General features: G+C 36.0%; 1 protein-coding gene across 1 annotated transcript; it reads right to left on the bottom strand.

Moving 5' to 3' along the window:
• Window positions 1-1,053: 1,053 nt before the first annotated feature.
• On the bottom strand, window positions 1,054-7,157 carry LOC113055182 (ATP-dependent RNA helicase DDX39A). Its single transcript, XM_026221219.1, has 10 exons — window positions 7,030-7,157; window positions 5,923-6,131; window positions 5,707-5,834; window positions 4,075-4,351; window positions 3,878-3,996; window positions 3,163-3,294; window positions 2,859-2,968; window positions 1,795-1,939; window positions 1,569-1,716; window positions 1,054-1,274 (listed from the first exon to the last, which is right to left on the bottom strand). Exons 2-10 carry the CDS (start codon window positions 6,128-6,130, stop codon window positions 1,258-1,260), a joined length of 1,284 nt encoding a protein of 427 aa, XP_026077004.1. The 5' UTR covers window position 6,131; window positions 7,030-7,157; the 3' UTR covers window positions 1,054-1,257.
• Between the last annotated feature and the right edge of the window lie 5,247 nt (window positions 7,158-12,404).

Raw genomic sequence — 12,404 nt, 5'->3', positions numbered from 1 at the left:
TGCTAATTAAACAGATTTAGTCGTTGAACAGGAAACATACCTTCATAGGTGTTTTCTTCCCGCGTGGCGAGATTTTCTCCGATGTGTGTCTGCGGGATTTTCTTCACCGGTTTTATCGTCCAGCAGGTAAAAATATTAAACTTTTCTCTTATTACCAGTCAAGCATTATTTCAAGCAATCTGCTTTAATCATAGCTAACGTTTGTTTGCTTTATGAAAAACATTTTGTACATAGGCCTACTTTTAAAAGTCTTGAGTAGATGATAGAACCAGAAAATAACATTGAGCAGCCAACATGAGTAACTTAAGATGTTTCAGAAATCCCATATTCATCATGCTACACTTTCATACCGCTTAAAACCATATTTGAATTGAGTCTAGTCTAAAATGGGCTTGTTCCTCATTTGTTTTACCTCTTTTAAGAGGATAAAATACATCAAATAGGCTTGTAAAAACGGTTGATTCAAGGTGTGCGATTTTTTTATTTTTATCATTATACTGCGGTGTAGCTTTCTACAGATTAGTAATACCATTCTAAATGCCTAGTCAAATTTGGTATACATTGTTTAAATGTAATAAAAACCAAGAGCTCAGATATTAACTAAGGTATCAGCCAAGAAACATTTCTAACTGATCTTCTGTTCAACTACAAAGAGCAGCAATTCTTCAACGTGAAAATTGAGTGAAAAGTTGCATCTCACAGTCATCATATGGTGAATACAGATGAAGTCAAGAGCCATCTAATCAATTAGTTACTTGCTGGACATTAATTTCATGAATAAGAGGAATTTGTTTGGAAAGAAAAAAGTCAATTTCCCATTAGAAAACGCATTTGTTTTTATTTTGGGTTGACATTTTAGTAATTTGCAACCACACAAGTCTCAATCAGTTTTCCCTCAAACTACAGATGTTGACACTTGCCTGCGAGTTTAACAAGACAAATATCTGGAAAGATTTCAGAGTAAGCATTTCACTAAAAGCATTTGGAAATTCATTACAAAAACCACTTACATTTCATGACACTTCCCAGACGACAAACACAGCCAGTCAAGAGTAGTATATAAAAAGTTTTAATCTCATTAAAACCCAAAACGAAAACATGATTTTAGGACAAAAATCATAGAACAGACAACTCGCCCGGTTCTCCGAGAAGCGGTAAAAACAATTGTGGGTTTGAGGTAAAAAGGATGCTTTAAAAACAGAGGTTCAGCACCCCACCGTGATCCAATATCTGCGATTCTGAAAAACGTCAAGATCTTCATCTGGACTGTTCAACTGCAGAGAGAAAGAGACAGATGTCACTTCAACCAGTCACTGTGGGTTTGAAACTTTTTACAAGAAACCAATGGGAATCAAACGTTTGAAAATGAAGCACAATAAATCAGCTCTTATAGAGCCAATGCTAATAACCTCATAATATCAAGTTAACTAGCCTTACATTAGCATCCGCCAACATTACTGTTACTAATTCATCATGATTAGGTTACATTAAATTTGGAAGCAGATAGAGTTTATTTCTTCATGCTCAAACGCTTGAAGGGTTATAATAAGACGAGACTCAAAACTCACTGTAAGTGGAAATGTCGATCTCCTCCGGTAACTCGGCCACGTTGACCTCGAATCGGTCCTGCACATCGTTCAGGATCTTTGCATCAGTCTCATCTGACACAAACGTGATGGCCAACCCCTTGGTGCCGAAGCGACCCGCACGAGCCACCTGAGAACGAGACGAGACCATGTGAGATGTAGCGCTCCAGAGATCTGAAACACTTGTGGCGACCGCATGGACACTGACCCTGTGGAGATACGTGTCGGAGTCCTCCGGCATGTCGTAGTTGAAGGCGATGTTGACCCTCTCAATATCCATTCCTCGCCCGAAAAGATTTGTGGCCACTAGGATCCTCCTCTGAAAGTCTTTGAACTGCTGATACCGAGACAACCTGCAAGCAGAGGAGAGACTCTCAGTTTTGTGCATTAAATACTCAATGGTCAAATGAAGAAAGTGTTCAAGTGCTCCGAAAATTTGATTAAGGACATAAACATTAAACAATCATGTTAACAACACTGAAGAGATCATCACGAAAGGAAACCGCTTAATGGGAAAACGCCAATTTTATAATTTTAGCGAGTTACATGGCAAAAAAGAATTGCACGGACATACAAGTTCATGCATTTTGGGTCTTTAAGGTTGTAGCTAAATCTGGGTTTCCCTGAACTGATAAAAATTAATTTCCATTGAACTATAATAAGGGAGATTGTATCTATTTGTTGGCTGAGTTTGAACTCTAACCACGGACATTTGATAATCTGGTTTTAAAACTTTGTCTACACAAGTAAAGATGTTTACTTCGGTAATGTCATTCACCATTTATTATAGTATTATGTTTTAAAAAGTAGAGCTTTTCAGTATACACAATGTCATTTGTCAGAGATTTTAAAAGCATTTTGTACAACATTTCTTGCACACACAATTTCACTTGTATGTCATGATTCCATTAACTGACAAAAAAATACAAATAAATAATAATAATAATAATAATAATAATAAGTAAATAGCTCAAAGGGGTTTAGCAAAGAAAGGGTACTATTTTAATAACTCCGGGGAATCAAAATATATGCCAACACTAATGCTAATGTTTGTTTTTGACTATATTAGTTAATCTCGTAGACTTCCATTGTTTTTATATCAGGATAATTATATTCCCAAACTCCCACAGAAACCAGTGCAAGACACTAGACTTGTATAAAATTATGATTTGGCCAATTTATGTCTTTTTAACCAGCAATGACACCATGTCCTGACTATTAAACGGTCATATTTCATTTCATAACAGTATATTCAGCCTAAAGCACACGCACCTCTCTTCCTGAGCCATTCCTCTGTGGATGGCGATGGCGGGGAAGTTCTGCTCCACCAGTAACTGTGAAAGTGCCACACAACGCTGAACAGACTTTACGAATATCACCACCTGCAGGACAACAGTCAAACATGCATTTGAGCTCAAGCACTTCTGACAAACTATTCCACTGGGAAAAAGGAAAGATGAACAAATGCACTGCAAAATCACAACGAAACTGGAGTAAATCAGGTCAGGTTAGTTCTACAAAATACAATGCTTGTTGTATTTCTCATCTGCAAGTGGTCTTGGAAACTCAAACTCACCTGGTTGAACTCCAGCACGTCGAGCAGGTCGAAGAGTTTGCGGTTCTTCTCGCTGTCCTTCAGTTTGCAGTAGTACTGCTGCAGACCATGAAGAGTCAACTTCGTCTCATCGTCCACAAACACCTCCATCGGCTGAAAACAGACCGCACACACACATCAGACAGAACGCTTTACAAGCTTTAGATTAAAATTAAGAAATCATCGGTACTATACAGCTGGGTAATAAAGCTGTAATTACAGCCTGACAGTTTTACTCCAATTGATTAATCTGTGTCAGATAATTTCCATAAAACTACCACTGTACTATTTTAAGCATAATAAAATAACACTTCCCCTGTCAGTGATATTAGTCTGCCAATATTTGGAACGGTTTTCATTCATATTTGGTTTCCATTTGAGGAATTTTGTGGTTTATGTGTTAATTTAAAGCAGAGTTTTTCTTTAACCTCTTGAACAAACGTGTTGCTCATTGTTAGGTTATACATTAACAGCTAGCATAACTATTGTATTATAAAAATTCAAAGAAAATTTGAAATCGCGTGTTGAAGTGTATTAATGTATAAGCAATTGTAGTTTTTAACATTAAATACAACAAACTAAACAAAAATGAGAAATGTCATTTTGGAAAGTAGATGAAGTGTATGATGTTTAAGTTGAATGACTGGAGCAACTAATATGTAAGCTTTATAAAAGAAAAGAAACGGCTGTTACTCACGTCCTGCATGAACTTGCGGCAGACGGGTCGAATCTCTTTGCTGAGGGTGGCACTGAACATCATGCACTGCTTCTCGTGAGGGGTCAGTCTGAAGATGTCCTGAACGTCACGTCTCATATCTGACAAACAAACACACACATTAAGCATCACTGGCTTGGCTCAACACTGTTCTGAGCGGTTCTTGGTCAAACACTCACCCAGCTGCTCCAGCATCTTATCACACTCGTCCAGAACGAAGTGCTTGACGTTCTTCAGGTTGAGGGTTTTGTTTCGGACCAGGGCAAGGATTCGTCCCGGCGTGCCCACCACGATGTGAGGGCAGCTCTTCTTCAGGATATCCTCATCCTTCTTTATAGACATGCCACCGAAGAACACGGCCACCTTCACCGTGGGCATGTACTTGGAGAAGCGCTCGTACTCCTTACTGATCTGAAACGCCAGCTCACGCGTGTGACACATGACCAGCACCGACACCTGAATCATGGGAACACAGTCAACTCAATCAACAAACGCAAGCTTGGGATGTTACAGATCTGTGAACAATTATGCCAGTGCTTGATAGCCCATCACCAACTACAATGTCATAAAGTAAAAAATAAATAAACTTGTCAACACTGTTACAATATTTTAAAGATAATATTTGAATGATAACAATCATTAACCAACAAAGAACCATGAACTTGCAGATGAATCTATTATTTAAGTAATAAAATCAAGTCAAATCACCTATATTATATAACGCTTTATAAAATACAGATTGTGTCAAAACAGCTTCACAGCATAAAACTGGAAAGACATGCATTTATAATGAAAGAGGACAACACAAAACATTCAGTTCATCAGTTAAAGTCCATTATTGTCCAGCTCAATTCAGTTCTCTTCAAATAGTGTCAAGACAAATCAACAATTTTAGCCAACTAAGCAAGCCAAAAGAAATAGCGCAAGGAACCAAAACTTCATCGGTGACAGAAATAGAGTTTTATATTCTGTATCAAGCAAATTTAAATACTTCTTCCAAAACAGATTATAGCAAGCTTACATCATGATTTAAACATTGCAATAATTTAACAAAACATTCATGGTTCTGTTTATTGGTAGCATGAGATGCAGAGGTTCATAATTTTAGATTGTGCCGTTACATTATAGTAATATAATGCAACATTTAAAAATAACTTGTTTTATTTATAAGGTTTACAAGACATGCACAAATAAAAGACTTAATCACCAAGTCTGATTTTGATCGTTTTAAACTGAAAATCAGTTCAAATTAAAATCAATTTTACATTATAAAATGTTAAAATTGAACTTCCAGTTTTCTTAACTGTGATTGTCACAACAGATAAATAACTTAAATCTTGGTAATCGTATGGATTTTAAAGCATTTCATCTTCAATATCAAAGTTTTATTTGAATCGTTTTAGATGCATTTAAATAAAACAATGTTGATTTTACATTTAAATAACACTATTCGCACATTCATGGTTCTAACGTTGATTAATGGTTGCATAAATGTAAATAATTTCACCTTCAAAAGCACTTATTTTCATAGTTTAATAAAAAAACATTGATTTAAACATTTCACATTTTCCTGGTTCTGTTAACTAATCACACGGCATGCAGGGAAACAAAACGTAATCTGAATAGGCATTTTATTTTAAAATAAGTAATTTTAAGTTAACATTTAAAAAAAAAATTGTTTACATTAGATGTCAAGGAAATAGTTGTTCAAGTTTTTTTACATTATGAATTAATTTCTCTCATCAAGTAATACCTAACTATTCCCACATAGCTCTTATGGTTTCACCACAAACCAAGACTGATATACTAACCTGTCCATCCACCGGCTCGATCTGCTGTAGGGTAGCGAGCACAAACACGGCGGTCTTTCCCATACCAGACTTGGCCTGACACAGGATATCCATGCCGAGGATGGCCTGCGGGATGCACTCGTGCTGCACTAAAAACACACATACGGGACGTTTACTTAAGATGCTAATCAAGATAAACAGTTACATTAGGAGAAACAGCATCTCCGAGTCTCTTACCTTCAGACGGATGCTCAAAACCACAGTCAACGATGGCCCTCAGCAGCTCCGGCTTGAGCAGAAAGTCTCTGAAGCCCGAGCTGTGGATGGACACATACGAGCCCTTCACCTCCTTCTTGCCCACTGGAGCAGCGCTCTCCGGGGCCCCCTGGGGCTCCTCGTCCTCTTCATAATCCAGCAGCTCGTTGTCAACGTCATTCTCAGCCATTCTGGAAACAAAAGGAGAGGGAGATCAATTAAATCACACTTTCAGAGGACTCGCACTCATGCTTCAATGGAGGGAGCCATGAGGGACCACCAGTCAGAAAACATACACTATGAAATTAAAGAAAAAAAATCATGTAAACAACCCTAGAAGATTGTGTCTGTCACAAATCTACAAGAACCTGCCATTTCACACCAAGTACTTTGGTGGCAGCAAGGAACAATTATATGCTTTATAAAGAAAACGACAATTACGTGGTCCTCAAACACTAAATAAACGCAGTTAAAAAAATAAGTAATTAAATTACGTAATTACATGTAACTAGTTAGCCTATTTCTCAATATTGAATAAAGCAAAGTAACGTTACGTACAAAAGAAACACGGTAATACCGTGGTAACGTTACGCTTTGTTACTGGACAGGGTTTAAAATGGGCCTTAATTATCAAATAAAGTCTTAAATGTCCACGCAAGAACTTCTCACATAAAAAGGTTCTACGCAAATACACAGATTATTGCGTTAACGTTACCAATAAATGCAAACGTTTCGTGGCCAACGCGCCGCTGACAATAGACCGGGGTTTAGCGACCCATAAACATCACGACAAACGCTAACATAAAAATAAATTATCATAATAAAAGCACAAATAAAACTCCACGCGGGCTTGTGATTCCAAGAGACTTATCAACGCCATAAGCACGAAACCGTGTTCAAATCTATTTATCAGAAAATAAACGCGCGCTTCGGTTAGCATACACAGCTAACACGCACAATGACACAACACTCCGATCACAAACGAAACTTCCCCGCTGAACAAAACACACGACGGTATCTAACATTACGCGAAATATCACGTTACACAGAAAGAGGTCTACATCTAAACATCAAGTACATTATAATTACCTTTAGATGATAGTGCGTAGGAAAACTGAATACACGAACGCAGATACTGCCTCAAACCGCACGCGTCAGGCCTCAGTCAGTTTATACTACCGCACGGAAATCCAGCCTCCTGAACAACGCGCGCTCTCATTGGCATAACGTTCGCGCGCGTTGTCTCAACGCACACTCCCATTGGCTTGCGAACGTATCAATTTAAATGTAACCGTATCGTGATTGGATGCTGGTGGGGGCGTTGAATGGGCGCTCGCGTTGGGGTGTTCGAGTCCAGCCTTTTCTGAGTCGACTCACTGGGTTCAATGAAATCGACTCCTCGACTCCATTTAGCGTGACTGTCCAAATTATTGGTGATTGGTGATAGACTGTATAAAAACAGGGTGCTGACATTACCTTTAAATAAACTACAAATAACCAGCGTTGTTTTATATATATATATATATATATATATATATATATATATATATATATATATATATATATATATATATATATATATATATATATATATATAGTAAGAATATATTTAAATAAGGTATACTTCAATGAATTTGTCACATTATAATGGTCAGGGGATGGTGATATCTTGGTTTAAACAACATGGATATTAAAATACATACGAATGTTGTTTCTGTCTATGGTACTGTTTTGGACTCCCCATCTTGTGCACAATTGAGTTATAGGTGAGACTTCTGTAAGTGACTGAAACGTACAGTCACATTTGATTATAGTTTATGATTGAATATAACTGACTCACACTTACATTTAGTCATTTAGCAGACGGTTTTATCCAAAGGGACCTACAAATGAGCAATCAAAACCAACTAAAGGGCAAGAATAAGGAAGTGCTGTCACAAAGTAGTTTAACGCAGAACACGGAGCAATTTTATTTTTTTAAATATAATAAATAAATAAAAAGAGAACGAAGATAGAATAGAAAAAGAATAGAGAATGGTAGTGTGAGAGGCTTTAAAAATAATTTAAGTCGTAAGAACAGAAATAGAATGAAAGAAATAGAAAGATTTAACTCCATGTAATATTATGATTGATATGTTGCACCATATTCGGGAACTGATTCAAATCAAACATGGTGGTAGGGTAGGCGTGGCCTAATGCTTAGAAAGTCAGACTTCTGGTTGTTCACTCCCCACATCTACAATCCCTGCCAGATCTGAGACTCGAACCTGCGACCTTACAAGTCTGACTCTAACCAGCAGGCCATGACTGCCCCCATCAACTGGAAACATCAAGAGAATAAATAAAAAAGATTCTTATTTTGTTAAGAAATTCATACATATGCAAATAATTTATTGTAATAAATAATTAATAAATAATTTATTATTTCAACATATGCCTTTAGATCACATGGTTTTTAAGATCAAACTTTAGATGTAAGTGGAAACTGTACATGAAACCATATCAGATGTTGTTATTTTTTAATTATTATTATAATTTTATTTTTGTATAGTCTAAGGATACACATACAGTGTCTTACACAAAGTGGCTAGGAAACTAACCCACTTTTCAAATGTATCCCACTTTTTAAGCATAGACCAACTCAACTGTAAATCTCAAATGTTTTGTAACACATAATTCTGGCACATTATTGTTGAAGTAGTGATGTGAAATAGATAAAGATATATAAGATGCACTGCACTACATGTACCTTTTTTTAATAAAATATATTGGACAAAAATAAAATGATCCATATAAGGACTGTAAAGGACATGTGGAAAGCAACCAGACATGCATAGTTCCATTGAATCATAACTTATCATCATATCATTTTAAACATTTTTAGACACAAAATTAGATTGCATGTTTTTTTGTTGTTGTTTGTTTTTGGCCAAGGTTTACAAGGGTAATAAAAACAGTAAAAAAAAAAAAAAACACATTATGAAAACTAGATTCTTGCAGCTTTTCAAAATGTGTTAATTGGGCTAGTTACAGTTACCCGGTAAAGTATAGAAACATGATTTACATTTTTCAAGTATATAAATATGAGTCACATTTAAAGTCTTCTTGGCAAATGACTGGCTTTTCCTGACTCATTTTAGTAATATTAGTTAAATATTGTTTATGAGTTCATTTTGAAGCTGATGTTTTAGATCCAAGATTCCTGTGCAGACTCAAAAGCACCACTCTGCAGCTGAAAAGGTAGGAAAGCAGTCAGAATTAGGTTGTGATGGAGTTTCAAGCCCTGTGAAGCCCTGCAAATGAAATATTTTTGTAAGTTTTATTTTACTATTATTTGTAATGTTGTGATTCACCTTCAAGCTGTCAGGTTTGGTTTGTGGCTTAAAATGCTTACTCATGTCAAGTCTGCTTCCACATGTACAGCACATACATACAGAGAATTAAAATGTATATATATAAAAAAATATATACACACACACACACACACACGCACATACACATACACACACACACACACACACACACACACACACACACACACAGATTGTTGCGGGCAAAAATCCTTGATTATGCGGCAGGTTTTCTTAAAAAATGCGATGGAATATGCGGGATATGTTTGCAATCTTATGCGATGAAATTGCGGTAACTTGCAAAAACTGCGGTTTGATGAAAAAGACAAAAAAAGGTGACCCCCTTGGTGACTACTGTAATGAGTCATTTCTTATGACTTCCTATGATAAGCAAGCATACTAAATCACAGAATATTTAAGTTCTCATTCTGTTTTATTTCAGACCTTAATTAACACATGGCTCAAACTTACAAAACATTGATTCAAACAAGTTCTCTAGCTTTACAAAATGAATATTCAATTACTTCTGTAAAAATGAATACAAATAAAATATACACACGAATATACAAATGCTGTTTTACAGGAATTGCAAAGTGCAATCTCTTATTGCAACGTAAATTATTTTACATACTACTAATATACTTACAACTGTAAGGTTTTGGTACTATTCTGTAACAAAAAAGTACAATCTTACAACTGTAGAGGTGCATATTTTGCTTCCTGAAATCGGGATTTTATGCGGCGAAAGGGCGGCGTATTTAAAAAAAATGCGACCTCCGCATAAATATGCGGCCCTTGGCTGATTATGCATTAAATCACGCGATCGCATAATCACGTTTTTCTGGAGGGACTGATATATATATATATATATATATATATATATATATATATATATATATATATATATATATATATATATATATATATATATTTTTTTTTTTTTTAAAGAGACTAGTCTCATATCTTACTAAGTCTTTTTTTAAACTTAGATACATGTATCTTAGTTTAAATGTTTGTTTTAAACGTGATTTAAAAGTTTACACGACTGCATACAATAGTTCATTCACATCATAGAAACGCCAGCTAGCCGCTGGATTTGTACGAAATAAACTGTGTGGAACTTATATGTAAATGTCAGTTTTTATATATTCTCTCAGTTTGTCAGAAATTTGAGAAAGATCTGTAATCGTCAGTGCAATGCAGCACATGTGAACAGCGGGTGGCGCTAATTAGTCAATTTAAATAATGAAGTTTGTTTGATCGTTACATTAATACATTTTACATTCTAGGGCTTGGAAATCTGATTTCGTGTCCTTTAATGGCTTAAAGACTTTTGTATAGAAATGGTGAATGATGTTTATGTCAGATAAATGTACTTGAAGTTTTAGGTTGTGCTTATGATAATTGTATTTTGTTTGTTGTAATTCTTTTTTGTTACAACTATACTATAAGTGTGGAACTCCAATCACAAGGACACTTTTTGAAAGCACTGTGTCAGTGTACAAGTTTCTAGAAGCAACATAGCATTAAAGTAATGTGCATGAAACCGAATTATCATGTTTACAGTGCTGGAAAGTAAATGAGTGCATGTATTCTGGTGTATCAGATTCCAAAGATCAAGTACTTGTATTTAGAGTATATAACATTTTATAATGAAAAAATTCAAAATAAAACACTTATAAAAAAACCCTGCTGTAATGTATACAAATCTTAAATGCATTTCATGAGTCACATAGATAATTTTGTTGGTTAAAAGTAATCTAAAAGAAAAAAAAAAGTAGTCAGATTATATTTAATAATCATGTTGTTACTAACTACAGTTTTCATCATGTAATTTGTAATAGACTACAATTAACATGTAATCTACACTGCATGTCAAGACCTTAGTTAGTTGTGTAGGAAACCCCCATTTACTCTAATATCATCATGTCACACATTTTTAGTTCCCTCACGCTGGGGATTTACAACAAGCTCACACATCAGATTGAGATACACGCTTAAAGATTTGTTGAAACTAAAATGATTTTTAGCAAATATATCTATATTTTTACAGTTAATAATCATGAATTCATGAATATCTCTTTTGTTGAACATTGCATGTCTTGTAGTTGTTGTTTATGTCTTAAAAATAGATAGATAGAAAGATATATAGATAGATGGCATGAATAACTATATTATAATATGTATGTATGTGCGTATATATAGCGTATATATAAATATATTTATTTATTTATTCATGTCAGAAATGTTGACTTGGCAAAAAAAATATTTATAATATATAGAAAGTAAATGTTAATGTACTACAGGTGCGGATACCAGGGTGGCATACCCCAGTTGGCAGCAACAAATTAAAGGTTATGGCCAATTTGAAAATTTACTAGCGCGAATCTTTCTGATTCGTGAACCCGCTCCGAATTCCCGAACTGATTCAAATGATTTGCGATCCCCAAACTGACTCAAATGATTCGCGAACCCGCTATGAACTCCCGAACTGACTCAAATGATTCGCGAACCCGCTACGAACTCCTGAACTGACTCAAATGATTCGCGATCCCGCTCCGAACTCCCAAACTGACTCAAATGATTCGCGATCCCAATAACTGACTTAAATGATTCGCGTTCCCGCTACGAACTCCCGAACTGATTCAAATGATTCTCGATCCCCAAACTGACTCAAATGATTCGCGAACCCGCTACGAACTCCTGAACTGACTCAAATGATTCGCGATCCCGCTCCGAACTCCCAAACTGACTCAAATGATTCGCGATCCCAATAACTGACTTAAATGATTCGCGTTCCCGCTACGAACTCCCGAACTGATTCAAATGATTTGCGATCCCCAAACTGACTCAAATGATTCGCGAACCCGCTATGAACTCCCGAACTGACTCAAATGATTCGCGAACCCGCTACGAACTCCTGAACTGACTCAAATGATTCGCGATCCCGCTCCGAACTCCCAAACTGACTCAAATGATTCGCGATCCCAATAACTGACTTAAATGATTCGCGTTCCCGCTACGAACTCCCGAACTGATTCAAATGATTCTCGATCCCCAAACTGACTCAAATGATTCGCGAACCCGATTTGAACTCCCGAACTGACTCAAATG

Source organism: Carassius auratus, chromosome 3, assembly GCF_003368295.1.
Source record: "Carassius auratus strain Wakin chromosome 3, ASM336829v1, whole genome shotgun sequence".
Lineage (NCBI taxonomy): Eukaryota > Metazoa > Chordata > Actinopteri > Cypriniformes > Cyprinidae > Carassius > Carassius auratus.
This window is presented reverse-complemented; position numbering and strand designations above follow the sequence as displayed.